At 37.2% G+C, this 23,037-nt stretch overlaps 1 protein-coding gene across 3 annotated transcripts in view; it reads left to right on the top strand.

The window, feature by feature from the left end:
* Window positions 1–23,037, top strand: part of LOC138183476 (A disintegrin and metalloproteinase with thrombospondin motifs 15) — a 178,387-nt gene that overhangs the window by 128,423 nt on the left and 26,927 nt on the right. For all 3 annotated transcript variants that reach the window (XM_069120406.1, XM_069120408.1, XM_069120405.1), the window contains exons 7-8: window positions 15,043–15,229; window positions 17,047–17,254. In XM_069120406.1, coding sequence (XP_068976507.1) covers window positions 15,043–15,229; window positions 17,047–17,254 — 395 coding nt within the window. The remainder of the gene's footprint in view (window positions 1–15,042; window positions 15,230–17,046; window positions 17,255–23,037) is intronic.

Genomic DNA, 23,037 nt, shown 5'->3' with positions numbered 1-23,037 from the left:
AATAGATAAGTGAAAAGAAAAGTAGAATATCTTTTTGCTTCGATTTATATATAACCGACCCTAAACTGGATTTAGGTTTGTTAAAGTAGAAAAGAAATATTGGGAAACTATCGAATTTATTAGAGTAGAAGATCGATAATATTAGCGTAGTAAATCTCGCGAATATTAGCATTAGGAACCTTCCGAGTTGGAATCTCCTTACCCCGGAAGTTGTGTTGTAATCATCGATCACTTTAAATAGATAGAAGTTTACCTTCGAGTATTCTAACGTTTATACCAAGAATAGTATACGCGACGTTCAGATCAACGATTTAGCTGGCTTTCACATTGTCAAAGTAATTCAAAGTTCAAATATTGATATTAACAGGGGAATTTATTTCTTTGAAAAAATTACTCGCAAATAGAGTACGATAATTATTAACTACTATTACCCAGCACCAACTAATTTAAAAATATTACTTTAAAAAAAAATCCAAATTTTGCCAAAATATTTGGACAAAGTTCCTTTACAAACCTGAAAAAAGTGTGCAAAATTTAAAAACATATTTCTAAATTACTTAAAGAATCCAAAAAATTACTCGCGCGAATGAACTCGTTACTGCAACCCGATATTGCAATTACAAAAAGGAAAAAAAGTTGTTCACATTTCCAAGATATTTGAACAAAAGTCCTTTACAAAAATACAAAAGCAAAACGTTGCATGACAAGCAAGGATATATACGAAGCGGCATACGCATTGGGTAGAAGAGGCACGTGGGCGGTAGATCGCGATCGATCGAGGATCCACGCCGGTCGTGGGCTCGATACTCTGGTCGATGGCTCGTTCCTTCCTTTGGCACAGGCTGGAATCGGGCCTGAGGCATGGTAAACCTGTTAAGCCGATGAACCTGTAATCACGCGCGAATTTCGAACGAGAAACCAGCCCTTCTGCACCTCCGAGCAATAAACTGAAATCTCCTGGTTAACTTAGGGAAGAAAAAGGCGGGTGAAACAGGTAAAGCTGCGTGACGCATGAAAACGATGACAGAGAAGCTTGTTTCGCATTCGAAGGAACAAAAATCACCGTCGTGATTAGGGTTCGTGCATGTAATTGAAGCAATTTTTTGAATGATATTGTTTCCTTCTATTGAACAGTTGGAAAAAATTCTCTTTCGCGAATAATTTTTTTCTTTTAGGCTTCTGTAAAACACTCGAAAAACATGTTATAAGAAAATTTACAAAAGTTTAGTAATGTTTAATAATTGTATTAAAAAATTATCGGAGAAATAGTTCGATATTGAACGTTTACAGAAACCTCAATTACACGTAAGATATGCGCTTCACTTCAAGTCTTGATTAATACCTTTGATTTAATAAATAAAAAGCACTTAAAATAATCTACAACTAAATTAGATAGACATAAAGCGGAATGGATCCTGAAACTTCAGTCAGAAAATATACAACTATTTTTTATCTGTTACTTCGCTCACTGAGCGAACAAGAAAAAGATCGCAAGGAAGTGAATGGAATTGTTCGAAGAAACCAGAAGAACACGCAATCGAACAACAAAGAATTTCTGTCAAACTGTTAACAAAATTCAAGAACTCAAATATCTTTCTAAATCGTTGATTGAATTCTTTTCAAACCTCGGCCACCCCTTTCATCCACTAGATTCAACTTAACGTATTACAGTCTACGTGTAAAGGAATAAGCAAGTTGTTCATACATTGACAGATTATCAACAAGATTGAAGAAAAAAAAAAAATACTGGAAAAATACTAAACATACTGCAAGAACTTCAAGCAAAAAGTACGCGCTGAATTCTCGGTCAACCCTTTTCGTACCGCCTTCTCAACAAGCCAGAACAAAACGAAAGAAACCGACCGACCGAATTATCTGACAAAACCGAATCGACATGCAATGGAACAGTACGGAGCCTGCAATAAAACGAAATGGATGTGAAACGAAAGAAGAAAAGAAAGCGGATGGAATGGAATCAGAGTTGCAAAAAGCACCTTGGGCAAGAAGCGCCCGGTTAAATGGAAGGCGTGGTGAGATGCGAAGATTTCTTTGCGCAAAGAGGGCGTGTGCCCTTCGAGGGTGGCCTTTCGAAACCGAATGATCTCTGATCGAATCCTTTTCAAACGAAGGGTTAACGACGAGCGAAGAAAAACTGTCGGGCGGAAAGAGTGTGCGGCCGTGTACGATGGCGCGATGACCCCAGGCTATCTCGGTAATTACTAATAATCGCGCTTAGGCTAGCTTCTAACCTCGTATAGGTACACTATATTGGCGACGAGTAAGCCAATGACCGAACCTACGTTGGATGATACGCGACAACAAACGATCGGTTATGCAACCGATGAAAAGTGAAGTGATTTTCAGTTGGAATGGTATTTTTATTTTATTTGATATCTTTCGAAAATATCGCTTGGTTCGTTGATTTATAAACTTTATTTCTTACTGTCGTTACGAATCAACTAAAGTTCGAACACATACGAACAGTAATAGCTATATATGTAGTTTATTGATTCTTCTATTTCACGATAGAAGTAATCTTGATTCGATTCTCCATTTGACAGCAACAAATTAGAATCAAATAGAAAGAGAAACGCGATTGTAATTGAAGATTAAATACTCCTAGAACGTATATGTACGTCAAAAGACGTTAACAACGAATTAGAATGCATAACTAGAAAAATTGAATAGAATTAAATTCGACTATAGACGACTATAAGCATATTCATCCCTCGAAGACCTTCAACTTCGATCCAATTATCCATTGAATAGTAAGAAATCAAAATGAAATAAAATCAAATAAAATTGCACGAGCAAAAATTTGATCAATTAAAATGAATTTTTCAGTATGGAAAAAATTGATGAAAAAATCGCAAACAGGCTTGCCAAATTCGGTGAAACGTTTCTCAGTAGACAGCTGGGCGCCGACCACGTGGATATTGATGAAGAAGAAGCAACAACTCTCTACCGAACGACGAAGCGAAAAGATCGATCGAGAGATATGCAAAAGTCATTGACTCGGCGCGATCGTCCCGGAATAACGGACACGATGATCAAGATCGAACGTACACGCCGCGCCCTTCGGCTCCCCTCTTCCGCTCGAAGCACAGGGCCCATTCTTTCTCTCCCCTCTCGCCGTTCTCGATCTTGATCTCGTGGATCGCGACACGATCCGACAATCGCGAAGGTAGAAGTCGTGTTATTACGGGTTAGCAACGAAATGACAGACATTACAGTACAACCTTCCATGATTACCGTTCGGACCTTCTCGCGCAGCTTATCGGCTTTATTATGTTCGAAATACACGGAAATCGACGACGCGTCGACTTTGTCCACTACAAATCACAATATCGATCTCTTTGAGAAAGTTTTAGCTCCGACGATTTGAACTTCGAAACGTTCGACTGGGATTTTGACAGTTTGGAAATTGGAGAGTTTGAGAAGAGAGAAAAGTTTGAAAATTGGAACGTTCGAAAGGTAGAACATTCGGAAGCTTTCAGTTTGTTAAGTTAGGGAATCGTAAACTCGAGGAGTGGAGGAATTTTAAGGTGGAAACTTTGGAAATCTGAGTGTTTAAAGGTTTGAAAATTCGGTAGCTTGAAATTTTGAAAGTTGGAGAATTGTAGATTTCTGGGGTCCAAAGATTTAAAGTTTGAAGCTTTGGGCATTTGGGTATCTGAAGGTTTGAACGTTCAGAAGCTCCAAAATTCGAAAGTTAGAGAATTGTGTAAGCCTCAGATACTCGAAAATTTCAAGTTTCAAGCTTCGGACATTTAGGTACTTGAAGATTTGAAAATTCGGAAGCTGTAAAATTTATAAGCTAAGAAATTATCAGCTTTGGAAATGCAAAAATTTCAAATTTGGAAATTTGAAACTTCGAACACTTAAGCGTTCTATTGTTTGACAATTTTAATGATTCCGAAACTTGAGGATTTGAAAGTTGCGAGCTTCAAAAATTATCACGTCTCTAAGATCGAAGGCGTTAACGCCACCTCGACACGTTTCGTTCGCATGATCATCTTGATCTCTTGATCTTTTGATCCTTGATTGGATACCATCATCTGGAAATCGTATTGCATCGATTGTTACGTAATATTGAGATGTGAAAGTGTTCGTGATGTAAGCGATTTACTTTATACTTTATTTTTTCGTTTCTTTTGGCATCTTCTTTTAACGTAGACTTTGGAATCTTTGTTCCTTTCAAAACGTTTCTACAAATTGAACTTGGTCTAAAAGAATTTTCTAATTATATTCTTGCATACTTTCGATTTAAATGTAGATCAATAGGGAGTCAGCTCGATTAGAATTTTAATTACAGTCGGATTAGAACAAATCCAAAATTATTATTTTTATTCAAATTTCATTCGATTTATAGATTTAGTTTCAAACGTAAATTGCATTTAATTCAAGTAAAATTCAAGTAAAAGGTACAATACAATGTTTCCAATACAAGTTAATTATTCCTAAAACATTTGATGCATGATAACATAAAATTAAATGAATAATGAAATAAAATCTGTGCATCAATATTCTGACATTCTGACAAATTGTCAATGCGCATAGATACAATACAATGTTTCCAATACAAGTTAATTATTCTTAAAACATTTGATGCATGATAACATAAAATTAAATGAATAATGAAATAAAATCTGTGCATCAATATTCTGACATTCTGACAAATTGTCAATGCGCATAGAACAACGGTATAATCGTTTCGTTTAGTTTAGACTAAATTTAACGTAACTTACAAATTCAGTCGCTTTTAAAACCACTCAATACATCGGCAAACGAAATAATAGTTGCAACATCCAAAGCATTCCAACGAACTGACTCACCACACCTCGCTGGAAGGATGTTAGAAACTTGAGTTATCGCGATAATTACCGGTTTCCAGCCCGCATTAGGAACATCCACACCGACGCTAATAGACCGATTCAGCGATTCGTTGATGCATTCACGACGTAATTATGGCGGGAAAATATTTGAACGAAGGATGTTATTAGAGAGCCGCTTCCGTGTTATTAATTGACGATCCATGAACGATCGATCGATGTTTTCTCTCGCTACGATCCATCCTACCATCACGATCTCGCTACCAATGACTTAATAATTCGCGAAAGGTTACGAGCCTCGCCGTTTTCTACCATCTTTTCTCCCCTTTTTTTCGTAATTTTTCTCCTTCTCCCATATTTTTCCCTTTTTTTCCTTTTTTTTTTTAACTTTTTATTTTATCCACGATCCATCGAGACGAAAATCGCGCAACTTTCGATTATACAAATTATACACGGACACTTATGTTACTCGCTGAACGCCCGATAATTGCTGGAAAGTTACGTTGCGCGCTGTAATTTCGGGTGAAAGTTCGTATCATCCGTAATTTACTTTTCTGCTGCTCTTCGCGTTTTGCGGGCAGATTTGCGATGAAACATACGCGGGAAAATATAAACCTGAAACCACGAGCAGAGAACCGGGCTGTTTCGTTGCTTCGCGTGGAACAACGACGCGGACGTGGCCAATTTGATCGTCCTTAAAATCGAACGTTCATGGTTGATGCTTAATTTCGAGAAAAATTGGTAAGTATAATGTAGGAACGTATATGGCGTACGAGGCGGAGATTAATTAGAAAGTTCGCCTTCTCTCGTTAGTATTAATCTTTGCACCAAACGTATTGATATCGATGAAATTATCGACACGAAAATTGTGGAGTTAGTTGGTTTAATTTAATTATTAAATTTTCTCAATTTATATATATATACTTTGTTCTCTTTTTTCATAAATTATAAGAAATTATTAGTGCGGTGCAACTTATTTTTCCTGACGTATTTTTAAGACATTTTCTGTATCTACAGAAACAGTTATTTAGCATTAATTGTTAATTAAATTTTCTGTTAAATGAGGATTTGGCGAAATAAAAAATTATACTAAATAATTAACAAATTAATAATTAATAAATTCTAAACGATTTAAACATTTTCTGAATTTGCAAGATTTCCGATATTTTGAAAGCTCCAGAAATGTTGAAAATTCAAAAGGTTGCAGAAATAGCAAAAATTCCACAGGTGAAATTTCTCATTCTCGTTAATTTTACACCGTATCGAAGCAATGGAACGCGAACTTATCGTAGAAATAGCTGAGCGCGATAGGTTGAATAATTTCACGCGGCTCGTTGGAATCGGTCGTGACAGAAGTCGTTTCGAATACGTTCTGCATTGTGGCGTCGAATGGAAGAAACCGGACGACCGTGCATGCTTAATAAATTTCACGTGGAGGCAGGTTTATACACGGCAGAACCCCTATGGCGATTGGTTCAAATCTACGAATAAATCACCGCGCCCGTATGAAACCGGCCGCTTACCACCGAACTCATCCTCACCGTGGAATTCCACCATCTTTCAATCGCTTCTCAGTCTTGCACGCGTGACGAGAAAAAGGAAATCACTGTTCTAAATGGGAAAAATTTCACTTCTGTTTAATTAATGGATGCTATAATTAAAAATATAATTGAAATAATACTCAGCCATGTAACATTTCATTTCGACAATTAATTGGTTTATTCTCATTTATCGGATTATTTCTCTTTAACTAATAATTCATAAGATTTAAGAATTAATTTGCAACGTTTACGCTCTATACATATATTTAATTTACAACATTTAAATTTGATTGCGTTACAATGGTAGAAATCATTTTTCGTGACATCGGTAAAAATCGTTGACCATCCTTGTCAAACGTAAATCGCCTTGTATATACAAAATATCCGATTCGCACGGAAATTCATTTCTGAAGCTTCGTAACACGAAGATATCTTCCTATGTTTTAAATAATTTAAGATATAAAACTTTAAAATATAAAACACCTTAAGGTCTTTACATTCTTTCGAGAATAAATCTTTGCAAATTTATGCCACGTTTCAAACTCGACGATATTGCTAGATACGCGGCAGAAATTCCGTAAAATCTCGATAAAAAGGTCGGTCGGCGAATGAATCAATTTCGTTAGAACGAGTCTATAAGCCCCGGCATTCATCGGGACCGTCTTAAGGCCATTATTCGTCCGGCACACGGCAAGTGCCTCTGACGATGAAATCGCGGTACGAACAGCGGTCTAGGGATTTTTCGACGGATGATGTACGATCCATGACGAACGGGTTGGCCCTTTTTCTCGTCCTTTGGGCAAGAAACCACCAGATACCACTCTCACGATCATTCACTCTGACGTGCCATGCTATGTCTTCGCCCTCCGTTTAATTAATCATCCGTTCCTTTACACGTGTTAACACGTTCTACGGGAAAGGGTAGTCGTTTGAAGAGGCGCAAGAAAAGTAAGAGTTCCGCGTCGAAACTTTTTTCCATCGTCATAACTCATTCTGCTTTTTCTTCCTCCTTCGTTCGACCATTCTTCCGTCGTTTCGAGACGCTTATTGTTAGAATGCACCTATGAGTCGCGAACCTCCACTTATGAAGATGTGTCAGGCGGTTTAGACATTAATTTCTAAGACTTTCGAGAGACTAGTCGTAAAGTTTACTTACTTTGGAAGTTAGGAAGATGGACATGTCAGAGAGAGAGAAATTCCTTAGAACTTTGGGAATTTTTAATTTGAATTATGTACATATTTGTGTTTGTATATATAAATATGTATATGTAAAGCTCTTAGTTAAAACTGTTAAAGCGCTCGAATAAATTTATTCTTTTAAAGTAATGTTTTGTAATTAAATATTAGCTTCTACGATGTAATTGGAAGATCAACTCAAAGTTTAGTTATTTCGGAAAATAGGAAGACGAAAATATTGAAGAAACTCGGCAGGAGAATATTAGACGTGAAATATGTTTGAATATACATCGATGCACGAGCAGATAGAAATTTACAAAATGTAAATCGCTCGTACACCAAAACCCTACGGCTATCTCTCCTTCGGCTCCCTGGTTTACTCTATCCCAATGCTTCCATAACAGAATCCACCCACATACAGCACAGAATCCCGCGTCATTACCAAACGAAGAAACCTATCCAGTGGAACTTGTAAATCTGATAAACACCCCCAGTCACGCCTCTATTCTCCGCTCAATCTCTCGCACGATCGACCAAACCACAGGCCACTTAACAGGCTAACCGAGAAAATTCCTTCAAGAACGATCCGTATCTCGCTAATCGATTCAACCGACAAACCCGCTACTCCGCGTTGGACAATCCAGATTTATCTAATAAGCAACTACCGCTAGACAAGTCACTCTGCGTGTTGGAGCCGGAAAAAGGCGGGTCGTCAACCGTTTTCCACCTAAAGCGAGAACAGAGTCGAGCGAAGGAATTCCAACGTCAATTAAATCCTCCCGTCGGTTCCTCGAACCGGAATACCATTGGACGATCGCGATTACGTCGTGGCCCGCGATTTATTCTCCGGTTTCCGCGAATGTTGGCCGGCTGACTAACGTTAGAGAGGCACGGCGCGTGACAATAACGCGGATAAAGGCTGTGCACGCCAGGCCTGGTCCCGGGGCTCGATCGAGATCCAGCTTGGGAAAAACATAGCGAGCGTGGCCACGGACACGAAACCAACGACAAATAGGCTGCACGCACCCGCCGCTTCTATTATCTCGCGAGAGAGGCGCCTTCCGTTCTCTTGCACCGCGGCCAAATGCCGCTCGAAGCGTGGGCGTTCGCTGTCTCTACAGACAGATACCGCTTGTACATGGTGTTTTGAACACCTTGGCGGAATTCTCTCGGGATGGGTATTTTTGTTTCCCTTTGCTCTGGATTTTCGGTAAGAGCAGAGATAGGGAGCGAAGAGATTTTTGGTAGAAAGAACGCGATGTTCTCTGAAGATCGACGGGTTCCGAGAAGTTCAACCGTTGGGAGGTTCGTAGAAATTAGAGGCTTTCTTTCAGGAAGGTTGAAAATTGTATCGTAACGATTCTTAGAGATGCATAGATATACATTTCACAGGGTCTAAAGATTGTTTCGTGGATTTCATTTATTTGGGATATCTCCTATCTAGGAAGAATTCAGAGTTTCTGGCAGGTCATAGAGGAAATCTTTCAACGAAATCTAGAAGTCTCCAGAGACTTTCAGGAATATTTCGAATTTTCTGAGAGAGAGCACGTGGAGAATTTTTATGAAACGCTGCAAGCTATGCGGAAGTTTGAGGATTTTTAGAGACTCGGATATACCTGCTAGAAAGATCGTTAGCAGGTTTGAGTGATGAACAGATTTTACGTACATAGTGTATCATAACGTGTGGGATCCATTGCAGGAGGTACGAAAATAAGGAAAAACGTTCATAGAACGAACAGTGTCCTATCTGACTTTGTTTCGGAGCTGTAGCCATTTTTGTATTTCATTAATCGGCAATTACTTACCTTCGTACAAAGTGCTCGAAATGGCCACGGTCTGCGTGTCTCACAGTGGTCGTATCAAAGAATTTCTCATTCTCTCAAAATTTCCAGATGTGTGTCGAATAATACGCGCCGAGGATAGACATTTCCAGCATTTATATATATTTATATTCAATATATCTATATGGAAACAGAAGAATGGCTATTAACTTTGAAAAAGGGTGTCAGATAAGTGACACGTTCGTACGAATCTTTTTCGTTATTTCTGTGTCTCCTATCCGGTCCTGAAGTGGCTCCCACGTGTTACGATACATCCTTTCTACAGATTTATATTCATACAGAAATACAGAAGTTCATCTGTCAGAGAAATTAAATCGATCAACTTTCCACAGTCGACGCTTTCTCCGCGAACAGAAATATTTTCACGATCGGCTCTCTTGCATTATTCTCGTTTGTCATTCAGTGTCAGGGCACACCCTGTGTTATAAGTGTAGCAACCGAAGCCAACGAAAAAGCAGTTGGCATCGGCGAAGGAATGCACGTTTGAAATTAGAATGACAAAAGCCGCGCCCTAATGGCTGTTAAAAGGCCCGATGTGCCGGAACACGCTAACAGACCGCAGAAACATGACTCCCGACATCGAAATGAGAGCTAGAAACAAGCTGCCAGCTTGAAACGTACTCGAAATGCATCTTGTTGGGATGGGTCTAAAATGCAACGATTTACGTTGCATCAAATTATCGAAGCTCCTATCGTGCAAGATTGAAGAGACGTTTACGATGCGAAGTTACAAAGTTCCGTATTCTATTGAATCGCGTACTGGCACGTTCGTAGGCACAACGATTACAATTTTAATCTATGACGCAAATATATTGTATGCATATTTTAGTATAATCAGACTGCCAATTATCTTACGTTTGCAAGATATACAATGTCCACCTACTCGGTATACGTAATACTTAGTACGCAAAATGGTCCTCTGCTTAAGTTTCATTTTATAATAATTTTACAAAGTGGATTTATATTTAATAAGGGCAACGAATAAATGTAATATACAGGGTGTGTTGTAACATGTGGAACTCGCTTCTGAAGTGGACAGGAGACATAACGCAATGAAAAAGGTTCGTTTAAACGCGTGTTCTGTTTGACCATGTCTCAAAGTTATAGCAACTTTCGTGTTTCAATAATACGTAATTGCTTAGCTTCGTAGAAAATACTCGAAATGGCTACCATTGGTATGCATTATTCGACATACACCTGGAATTCCTGAAAGATTGCGAAATTCTTTGGCATGACGACTGCAAGCTTGCGTGCAAACCGACGAGGGTGGCCATTTCGAGCACCTTCTCCGGAGATAAAACTGTCGCGAATTATCGCAACACAAAAGTGACTATAACTTTGGAACATGGTCAAATAGGGGAGACACGTGTTGATACGAACCTTTATCATCGTGTCTGTGTCTCCTGTCCTCTTGCGAAACGTGAATCGCACGTGTTACGAAACACCCTGTATATCACAAAGCAGATAACTGTTATCAACATCCTGAAGAATATTTAGTGTAAAAGTTACCAGAATGTATGCGTATTGATTAAAATGAAGATTAAAGTCATTTAATCTTTCCTTTATCCGCCGCCGTGTCTTCATAAAAGCACGAATTTTGCATAAATGTCTACAGTCTGCTCGTAATCAGACACATTTAGAAAATGAAATCCCATTCTCGTGGCTACGGAAAGGTACACGCGCAACGATCATCAATCTAATTACTCGTGTCAGTATCATTTCGCCAAACAAAAAATCTCACGAATTACAAAGATATTTCCGTTCGTCGAACGATGATAGTCACGCGGAACAATGTGTACGAGCAATCTCGTCCAGGCATAATAATGGCAATTACATCGAGCAATAAAGCTGTCATTACGATTGGAATGAAAGCGCATTCCATCGTGGACCTACCGCAACGTAAAGGACTGTACGGTGGTTTTTTTGCGACGATTGAAGACGCGATGCCTGGCGTCGAGACGCGGCTCCGCGATGCCCGCAGGCTCTCTTTCTTCCTCTATCGCGATTCTTTCGGTTGCTCGTCCATGGGACGCGTTATTATGTCGTTAGCGAATTATATCGTCGACTTGTTGGTTCGTTAAGGGGCTGCTTCTGTTGAACAGGCGATCTGTTCGCCATTTAGCGTAATGACCGGCTGGTTATTGTTATTATTATACGTTTGAATGCGTCGTAGTTTTGTATCTTATGGGAATTTCGATTTCACGGTTGTCGACTGGTATATTATATCGTGCATACGTGAACGATGTCTTTTGCTTCGTACACGCTACACTATCGTTATTTGTTCTTTATAATACAGGAGTTTCGTTTTTGGAATTTAGAAAATTTATTATTCATTGTTCATGCGATGATGGAGAATCTTTTAACTTGCAGTTTCTACTGTAGTTTTCTTGATGTTTTTGCCATGGTAGAGATGTTTTCAAACCAGGCCAAATGATCAACAAAAATTAAGAAACTGACTAATCAGATAATATAAGAATTTGCATAAAGTTAGATGAACGAATGTACAATTTTACATTTAATTTCGAAACCGATCGTTTGACCGGGCCTAGTATGCTTAGCGTTAAAGTGTCCAATGATATGTTAGATTGTAGAATTTTTTAGCGAGACACATTTTCGTTGGAAAATTTTATCATGCAAAAATTTGTTAAAGGATTTTGTAAGGACAGAGCCGATTTATTCATCTTACTTTGTACCAGCAAACAATTTTTGGATTATTAACTACAGGTGAATAAAATTTGATCGTTCGTGAGAAACATATCATCTTCTTCATACACTGCAATATTTTCAGAAAATTATTACAGACATTAAATTTACACTTAGCGCCATTTTCTAGAGATCAGTATGAATAAATAAATCGATCACCTTTTTACAGTTCAAATAATTGTTCAGGAACAGCCTTTTCTCGCGAACACACGTTACATTCTGTATATAACTGAGGCTTTAGTCTCAGAGATTGAGACAAAAGTATCTGTACTATTCAAGTACTTACGAGAATGTCAATAATCGTAGAAAAAACAATGAATGCCGCTGGGACATCGATGATCACGATGCACACGCAACAATGATGACTGCATATCGATATGCAGTAGCTAATGAAAGTATTTGAATACAATAGTAAACTTTTATTAATTCATTGTGTGTGTTATACGAAACATTTTGAAATTTCATTAGCGCTGTGATAAGGCCATGAGACATAACTATGGTTATGCTAAAGACGTTGCTAAAATTTAGAACAAATTTGTATGAAATATGTATAGAAGTTACAAAACATTTATTACAGTCATAAGCTTGATGAAACAATCAACGTACGAGTATGTAATATAATCTGTCTTTTTCTGAAACTAACTTAGTCAGAAATTAAACTTACTAAGACTTGAATAAAGTGTGAATCACGTAAACTTGGAATGATCCTTCAGACGTCAAAGAGCGCGTGATACGGTAGAAATCTGTTGGAATGGTTTGCATTTCATGGTTTCCATTTCATGGTTACGAGCTGCAGACATTGCTGTTTATCAATACAGCAATCTCTATACGCGGAACCATGAGGCGTGCATACACACGATCAGATGAATGCTTAATCGATCCAGGCTTAATCGATTTAACGAAATCGTTAAGCAACCGTTCGGCCGTGATTCATCGACGCGCATGTAACGACTGATATAAAATTCTTTCCTCTTTGTGAATGACTAATTACTATGCCCATTATATGCATAACATTTAAAACAATAGAGATTAACGTAGAGATTTGCTTCGTAGGAAAATCTTTTCATATTAAATTTTAACCGTTTCACAAAGAATAATTCTTTCAAATCTACCAAAATCGATTCATATAACTTGTAATGTGAATGGATTAATTTTTTCATTTTGTAGATCACGTACTTACGAAATATGTTAAGAGATTAAATTAATTTAAATAATCTTTGTTAACATCTGTTAACATCGACATCTGAAAATTCGTGTTAGAGTACGTAACGATACGAATATTTAAACGATAAGAAAACGAGAGGAAAATCGAGACGCCGCGAGATTAGACTTACGTACAAAGTATAGTGATTTAAGAGCTAAGTATCTAGAGGCAGAAAGGACGTCAGGATGAATCGAGGAACGAGTAAAGCGGTATGAAAATATCGATTTCTCTCAAAGTGTCAACTGCACATTCAATTAGACGCGTATAATCATTGCGAAGATTCTTCGATATACTCACAGCTGCGCGGCGAACAGTTCCCCTTTTGTCTTCGATTAATTCAACTGGCTCCTTATGTACCGCGAAACAACGACATTTTTGTGCTTTACTTTCCTCCGTTTTCCTCGTCGTCGACGATTAATCGCGGCATTAAAAATTTCAGTTCGAAGGAAATACTATCGTAATAAATCGAGCGGTGAAGTCACGTGCGTAATTAGATTAAACATAGGCTAGTGTGTTTCCAATAACGTTCGAAGATTGATTTACGATTGTGTTTTAGAGATTATTTTCAGCATTTTTATGAACTTCGGGGTTTCCGAGCGTTTTATTACTTTCGAAGCTTTCAGAGATTACGTAAGTTAATATTCCCGAAATTTTTGAAATGTCCAGCTTAGTCGTGTCTTACAGTTGGAATTTTAAAGTGGAGGATGCCTTCGAATAATTTCCAAGATTGTAAGATTACGATGTTATCTTTGATACCCTTATCGATTATACGATATTAGAATTATTTAAACAATTTTTATTAGCTTCAAGAATTTTTGGGGAACCTCACGTAACCACATAATTTATAATTCCTTCGAGAATATCGTCTAACGTAAAAGTAGCAAAAACGAAGTAGCAATGTTCGATCGAAGTTTCTATAAAAATATGAAATTATAATTTCGATAAAAGTATGAAGCTAAAATTTCTATATTGGATCCATTATAAACGCATTTCCCTATATGTATAAGTGCCTCAATTTGGAAAGGAAAGATGTTCTAACGACGTAGATTTACTCGATCACTTTGAACGTGCATTTCTTCATCTCGCGAATGATTAATAGTTTACGTCCGCGAGAAGACGGAAGTCACTTTTCAAAGAGATGGAGTAGAACGTCTGTTTATCTAGATGACTTCATTGCAGGCGCCCGATATTTGAAATTCCCACCATAGATTTAATCGAGAAATTATCCAAAAATCGAAACGTTAATTTCCACTTTACGTTTCAGGATTTGAGATCTTGAAGCTCGTAACGTAAGTCGTGATTTACATTTATTTAGTATATTCTCTTAATTCTAATATTTCTACCTTTCTACGTTGCACAATATATAAAAATTATTTCTATAAATCATACAAAATCTAAATTTCTATTTCCACGAAATAGAAATGTTCTTTACATGCAGTGTGGCAAAATCTATTCCAAGAGCAGACTATCTTGCTCCTCTTTCGATATATACCCCGTCATATAAATTAATCCCTTTATTTCGTAAATCATCGCAAAGATCGACCAAAGAAAAACCAACGTGTCTTGAATACACCTCGCAACATAAATCAACGGTTGTATTTTTCGTGAAACAAAAACTACCGGACCATTACTTAGTTATTCCTAATATAAGCAAGCAATATATCGTAAATTCTCGCCTTTGTATCTCTCGTTCGATATTTTTATATTCTATACTGATCAGATTTATGTTTGATTTTTGTTCGCAGATGACAACGCGGCAACTCCAATTTTGGAAGAGTCGTCGAGGGGTAAAATTTACTTTGATGGTCGACGCCGCAAGCGCAGGTCTTTAACCGAGGAAAAGAACGTAGAAGATTCTCGAGACGGCCGTGTGTACGAGCAACTCGTGGGACAAGCCGAGGGGCATCGAAATTTTTTACGAAACAACGCCAGGTACGAGAGGTGATCAACCGTTTCTTTTTAAGCTGCTTCTTTGATTGGTCGTTAGCTCGTAAGCTCTCTCGAGGATGTCCGGGCGGACTTAAACGCAATTTGATGTAACTCCAGGAAGACACAGATGGAAGGGTGCCTTGCGAAACATCGGTGATGATGGATGACTGTTGGAAATCAGATTTGTTGTTATAATTGAAAAATTATAGACGCTGTGCATTCTCTGCGATTATTATTGACGATGGTCAACGACGAATACAGAGACGAATAAAGAGACTGTCGCTCGAAATTTCAGAATCGTAAGTGGTGTTATTTTACGGGAAGACTATGTTTGCATCCGTAATTTGAAAGTTGTGGATATTGCAAATTCGTAGAGAATCGGTAATCGTGATTGATGATGAGGAAATGGATTGGTTTTTCAATCTTATGAAGGAAATTTAATTTCAGTTTCCAATTTATTTTAACGACGAAAGTCGTACATATTAAAATTTGAAATATAAATTAAATAATTTATTATCGAACCTGCTTCCGCTAAAAATATTTAACCATCCATCGAAGAACAATTATGAAATATACGTACGAAATATACAAATATACAATTGGATACGTATTGGTGAATAAGACAAATCTCCGCTTAAGTTTCATTCCCTTAGTCACGCAAATATCTGCAGACCTATCGATTAAAAGAAATTTCTGTGCGGAAATGGAAACGGAAAATTTCACTGAAAGAATAGTTGATCGAAGAACGCGGGGATATATGCAGACACTTTGTACAATTGCTGCGCGTTGATAAATCGTTATAGACAATAACAAATAAATTAGAACGCACCAAGTATTTCAATATCATCGAGAATTACCTGTCAGGCGTAACAACTCGGCCGTAGTAACAAATAGTCAATTAAGGATACGTTTGAATGAAGTATATCTGATACGACAGTAAGTTATCATCAAGAAACAGTTACTAAATGAGTACTTTCAACGCAGGCAGAGACTGATCGTCGCATTAATCCCTGCCTGTTTGCGTCATGAGAAGAAATCATACATCACATGGTCTCGCGTACTTTTTGGTAGGCAATATAGTTCATCGGTTGCGGTAATGAGAAAAAAATTGCACCTTCTTTTCAACGAACTTTCTCGGCTTTCTCGCGAAGTATGGGGCGCGAAATAGTCGGAGGAATAATAACTTTCCAGCCAGTCAGAATTTTAAATTGAGTCCATATCGCGATTCCATGTATCAAAATGGAAATTAAGACCTTAATGTTACATCACGAACGTTCCGTTGGTGCCTCGCTGTACAGATCTTTATTTCATCCTTTTTGTATCTTAAAATGTAAATCGATATGAACGAACGTTGTGATTGAGATATTTATATTTTCAATTCATTTTTATAATTCGGACGATTGAAACGAGATCGAAATTCCTATAATTTGTAACTTAAAGAAGATGAATTCCAGATTGTGTATTGTAAAGAGTACTACATTTTGGATGCTTTATATATTTCTGCATATTACGTGAATTGATGGTAATTACTAGAATAGTTACTTGCGGTGATTATTAGTATCATTTTCTCGGTGCAATAGACAGTAGAAAGAAGAAAATGAATAAATTAATAAGATTCATAAATTCGCTTTCAATGATATACTCTTCTAAAAGAAGGATTTTCTAGCTTCAAAAATAAGATGATCTTTCGACCTAACGATAAATCACGTTGACAATAAGTCAGGATGAGTCACTGAGACCGTGTGAATGCTTGATATATCCGGAATATCCTAGTTCTCCAGTGTCAAAAGCTAAGAAGACGGCCGTTTAAAATGTTACAGATACTACTCCGTGGAGCAAAGACGAAATGATCTGAGCGAAGAGTATAGCCAAGACTCGGAAATGGAATCGGATCCCTCCGTGACTTGGAGACCACGTAGAGCCTTGTCAAGTGAATATTTCATCGAGATCATGGTGGCGGCAGACGCGGAGATGAAGAGGTACCACGGCGAGGGTTTGCTCCATTATATTTTGGTCCTGATGAGCACGGTAAGACTTTAATTCTCGTTTATTTTCTCTTTTTTTTACATCTTTTTTATATTCTTACTCTTAGTTGTATAACTAGATAACAATTATACAACAATATGAATTATTACCAAGATAATCGTTCCGACTCTGTAGAAAGACTTCTTGGACTACTGATTGCTCTTTCTATTAAATCGGTGGTCCGCATTATCGGTTGAAGATTACAGTCTTGCCAATTTTTTATCACGATTCGCGTTCTCATACTCTTCCTGAGTAATTTCTCTTCAAGCGCAAAAGGTTGCTTCTGCATTAACGAAAGTCTAAAAGAATAACTAAGAAACATCAAAATTATCCCATCAGACAGAATAAAAATAAGATATTTATTCCACCCTATATAAAAAACAAGTACACTTACTTGTTGTAAAATATAAGTCATTGAGTCGGTTAGCTCTTAAGAATAAGTAAGCAAAAAATGAAAGAGTACAAGATAAAAGGAACACAAAAGGAAAAGAAAATATATCATATCATTCGAAAACGAACAAGATTTTCTCATGGGCTCATGCTGTATAAGAACCAAGTATTTATTACGGAGCATCGGTGGGACATTTGTTTGAAAATAAAAAAGGTAAAAGAAATAGGAAACGAAGGGAAGATAGAGGGGAAAGAAGGGGACAGAGGTCGACAGCCGGCGTGGGTGTATCACTTTGTTCGAGCATGGTTTCGGTGAAACGAAAAAGAAAAGCGCATAGGGTACCAAGTTGGATGATACACGAAACCGCGGCGGTCGTGTTCCTCGGATGATCGATCTTGTAAGCCAGCAGGATCTGTCGCGAGCGTTAAATATTATGCTAATGCGACCACCGTGTTCCTAGTTAATTTTCGATGCCGAAATGGTAGTAGCATGGTTGCTTTCGATCATCAGTCATCCGCCTCGGCAACTGTTTGTGGAGTCTAATTCAATTATCGCTCGAAAAATCAACGATTTGCAATTTACGATTCCTTAAATACATCGGATGCTTAATTATCGTTTAATTCCATTTCTTTTCTCTTTTTAGGACAGATTCTCTTTTTATTTATTCTTTATCCTTTTAACTACAATTACGTGTATTTTATAAATGTATGAATATTTAATGCTTAATTTGCTATAGTTACTTTAGTCAGTGCTATTAGTCAGTATGTATAATTAGTTAGCTATTAATTAGGTATTATATTGTATATACTATGCGAAAGATCTTTTTCTTTCGAGAAGAATTTGCTGCAGTAGGAAAGTAAATGTTCGATGATGCTATTGGTATTGCAGTTTTCACAAGGTTCAAATTCTATCGATACATATTTGTTTCAATCGTAACTTTTAACTGATGTAAATTTGCTTATCAGAAACGTGGAGCAACTTCGGCGTTTCTTTCATTGCGTCATTTTACTGTTTGATGATTTGGAGATGTTACCATTGGTATTTTTCCTTCTTTCGATATCATTTGTTCTCTGATACGACGAATTTCGTATATAAATATCAATATAATAATTATATTAAAATAATAATTTTCCTATACATACGTGAAACCTAATGCGAAGGTAGCACTTCGTAACACAAAATATAATTCTTGATTTGCCATGTTCCTTTTTTAACCTTTGCAAAGGGTCTTTACAAATTCTCAGGTTGTCATCTCATATTCTGATAAATTAATTTCTCTCGACAATTTCCTTGAGCATTTTGTTGATTATGAAATCTTATTTCTTTGGTAGTTTGGTTCGATTATGACATCTTCTGCGAGTCAGGGAGTGTCCTAATCTTAATACTTATAAACGGGGGTGTACGTCAGTCTTAACACCAATTCAACGACACGCTAGCAATTTTCTCTTCGAGAAACCCACTAGTTTCCCCCCAATCGCTTCATCTATCCAATTTATTACCTTTGCCCCGAGCAACCTCTGTCCAAGTGTATCCAAAACAGCTAGGAAAGTTTCGTTTTAGCGCGAGAAACACGCGTGGGTCGGATGTTTCGCAAGCGTTGCCCCAAAGGGTCATTAGTCATCTTTAATCAGCTCAACCACGTATATAGTCGAATTTCTAACGAGATATTAAGGTGGATTACGAAAGTATTTGACTTGGAAAACTTTTACGTATATTTTATGTATGTTATATAAAGTATTTTGAATTTCAGTATTTTGTTATATAAAGTATTTCAGTAGCTCTATGGCGAGACATGGTTGTCATGATTATGTTGGTCAAATTTGAAACCAATCTGAAAGTATATTTAGAAATTACTAGATATTTAATACAAATATGTATTTCGCAGAGATCACGAAATTTTAATTAAAATTGAATATAAATTGAAATTTATCATATTGAAGTAGAGGAAATTTACTGTAAACCACGCTATATCGAAATATATTATTGTATTTAAGAGATTTAATTTTATTAAAATATTATATATTGAAATGGTCTAAAATAAAAATTGCCCGTTATATTTGGCATCGTGAATAATCAGAATATTCGTTTAATTTTCTGAAATTGAAGAAAGATGTCATCGTCTCTTCCTATTTGTAATATGCAGTAGACTGCAGATATTTATGCAACTGTATATTTCTACGAATATAGTTAATGAAATGGAATTTGTGTAGAGATTTATTTAATCGCTAAATGTCATAATAAGTTCTCTACTTTGAATATTTTCTACGTTTTTTCGCATATTATATGCATCCTGTAGATTTTCGAAATCTTCGAATTCTCAAGAAACGCGCATTCACAGTTTCGTTAACGCGTGTCTCTGTAAAATATTTGCTATTCTAATACGTTTTCTATACATTAACAAAACTTACATTAAATGTAAATTATCTAAATTTTTTTTTTTTTTGTAATATCACGTTTATGTAACTTATGCATCATTCGCTGGTTGATCGTTAATGACCTAACGTAGCGAAAGATTAGTACAATCGGTTGACATAATGGACGTCCCTTGTTGAAGGGGATACAATCTGTCGACGAAGCTGAATCGCTAGATAACCGCGACGTCGGACATTTAAAAGCCGTATATTCTAAAGACATAAATTTTCGTGCTATGGTCAGAGCCGGCTGTTGTTGCTTCAGGCGTAAAATTCATCGTCGAAAGAATAGAAAGTACAAGTTGCACCTTGACTATTATAAATCCTGGTGAACCGATACGATCTGCAACTCGCGGGCGGCTACCTTACCTAACTATTATAGCTTTAACGCGACGTTGACATTTCGGCCTCAATCGGAGCCTGGAATTCGACTCGTTATTAAAACGTCCAGGTAGTTTGGTCCAGTATCGTAGAATTCAACCTTGTTTCGATTGCAAGGTGTGTACACGTGGTGTAGAGTTGTAAAAGGAACGCGCGTGATGTCGAAATAACTCTCTGTAAACAAATTAGATTATTTATCTTCAAGATGAATTTCTTCACCGTTCCAGACTTTTAGAAAGTTCGTGAAAACAGTGGGACATTTATCGAACGCTCTGTTATACCATACGATTATTCGTTGAGCGAAACGTTTGAAAGTTTTACCAATGAATATAAAAATTCCTTTTGGAAAGACTCGACGCTGACGATTTGTTAACCTTTCGAGGATAACTTTTAAGAATTATTATCTCACTTGTAACCTCGCTGAATACATAATACTATAACGGTATAATATTATGTAACGTCGATGATTCGGTTCAACCATAAGCGTTAAACCCAATTACATGCGTTACAAAAGAAATGAAAAGACGTTGCATAAAAACATGACATGTGAACGTTGCAAATTTTGACTAATCTTCTTATATATGTATATATATAGGATAGATTATACAATATAATCCAATATTATGCTATATAATATTATATAATATTATAATACAATCCGCACAACCCCATACCCTATAGTTGAACCGAATAATCAACATTATCATATAATGTCTGTTTTTTTCTTCATTTCTTCTCCGCTGCATACTGAATCATTGTGTTCGCGAAACTCTTGGTCCCAACGTTACTAATCGTGCAGACCTCAGCGAAACGAATCACCTTTATTTTCTCTATTTTGTCGGCTCCGCTAGGCGCCGCTTGCAAAACCAGACCAACGCGCATAAATTACAACGGTGATACGTATACGGTTCACGTTTGCCGGAGAAAAGTATAGCGGCTGGTACGCGAAAGCAACTTAGTAGGACGCATCCCACGCGATCCGTGCTACGCTATTTAAAGTTCCTGGTCTATCGCCGATTATATAATCGATCATCCCACCAGCTGCTTAGAATCGATCTTCCATCGATGTAAAATCTGAAGGATTTTCGGATATTTTCCTCTTTGTCGGATTCGTTCGATGTGATTTTTCAAGAGCTTCTTTCCTACATATGTGTTTATTATTTCGATCGAATATTTAACAGATCGATTACTGGCAGATAGGAAGATCAATAGATACATTAAGAACAACTCCCGATATTTGATAAACCGTGTTTCGCATCTGCCAGCTCGTCCCTTTCAATTCGATCTGCCTTCTCTTCGTCTCCTGATAATAAAGCTCCTCTTTTCCACGTATCGATCACCGATATATTATATATTTCTTTCAATAAAAAGTCCACAAAAGTAGCATTCTAGAGATTCGACGACCAATGAATTGTGCCAATGAATAAGCGTAGAACAACAGAATTGATCAACCATTGCGAACAATGTAACAGAATCGCCTTGAGCTTCAGGATATTTCACAAACTATCCTCGATGTAAAATACAAAATCGAATCTGACAATCAAATATATCGATCAACTACATCATTCGCAAATTTATTCAGATGTTCCATGAACACGGTGGCCAGCGATACTTCAATAACTTTTCAGAAAATATACTGAAATAAAAAATCTCATGTCGAAGTAAAGAATCCGCGAAAGTTATAAAATTGTACGATAGTTACCCTAAACGTGGAATAATTAAAAATTAGTCGATCGTTGAAAAGAAGCACCACTAAAAGAAGAAACATGTCGCAAAACACTGTCGATCTAAAAAGAAAATGATCGAATCTCGTAACCCGTAAATACCCCGTTCAAATAAAAATCCATGACCCATGATAAACCCCATCAATCGATCCCCGGACGAGGATCAGGGAAACGTCGAGGAGGATGAAACAGCTCGAAGGAGGGAACTCGATCGACTTGATCGATAAATGAATGATTCATGTAATTTGACGGTTAGCCTCGCGATTGTCAACCAGGTCATTACCATCCGGTCGGTTGCATATCCCACGCGAGACAGACCACACCTCGGAGAAGAGGGCAACATCCCACGAAGCGTCCGGGGCTCACTTTCACGTGCCCACGCCCGTCATTCATCCGACGATTCAATCAGCCGTCCCCGGCCTGTCGATCGTCTTTTGATATTCATTCACTCTTTCCTTCCCTTCTTTCTTTCTCTTTTTTTTTTTTCTTCTTTTTCCTCCTGCCGAATCGATGAAATCTAATTTGACACCGCGTCGAGCGCCGGTTTGATAAGTTGAGCGGCCGGTCCTGATCCTCGACGAATCGTCTCTGGTCGCTTGGAGAAAGGATTACGTGCAGGGTGGTCCGTTATTGGTTATTAGTGGAGTAAGAAATTTTATGCAAATTCATGTTGCGGTGAATCTAATTCAAAAAATAAGGGTAAATAATGCTGAACATCGGAAGAAGTAGATATTTTAGATATTTTATTTTTGCGTGTTATTGCACTCTTAAATTTCTTACAAATGCTTGGACGTTTGTTATGTATTATTAAACTGTAACATATTATTAAATTTTACATATTCATAGGAATTTCATATTCTTATGAACATAATTGATTAG

The sequence above is a fragment of the Bombus flavifrons genome, chromosome 9 (assembly GCF_040668555.2).
Source record: "Bombus flavifrons isolate JBK064 chromosome 9, iyBomFlav1_principal, whole genome shotgun sequence".
Lineage (NCBI taxonomy): Eukaryota > Metazoa > Arthropoda > Insecta > Hymenoptera > Apidae > Bombus > Bombus flavifrons.
This window is presented reverse-complemented; position numbering and strand designations above follow the sequence as displayed.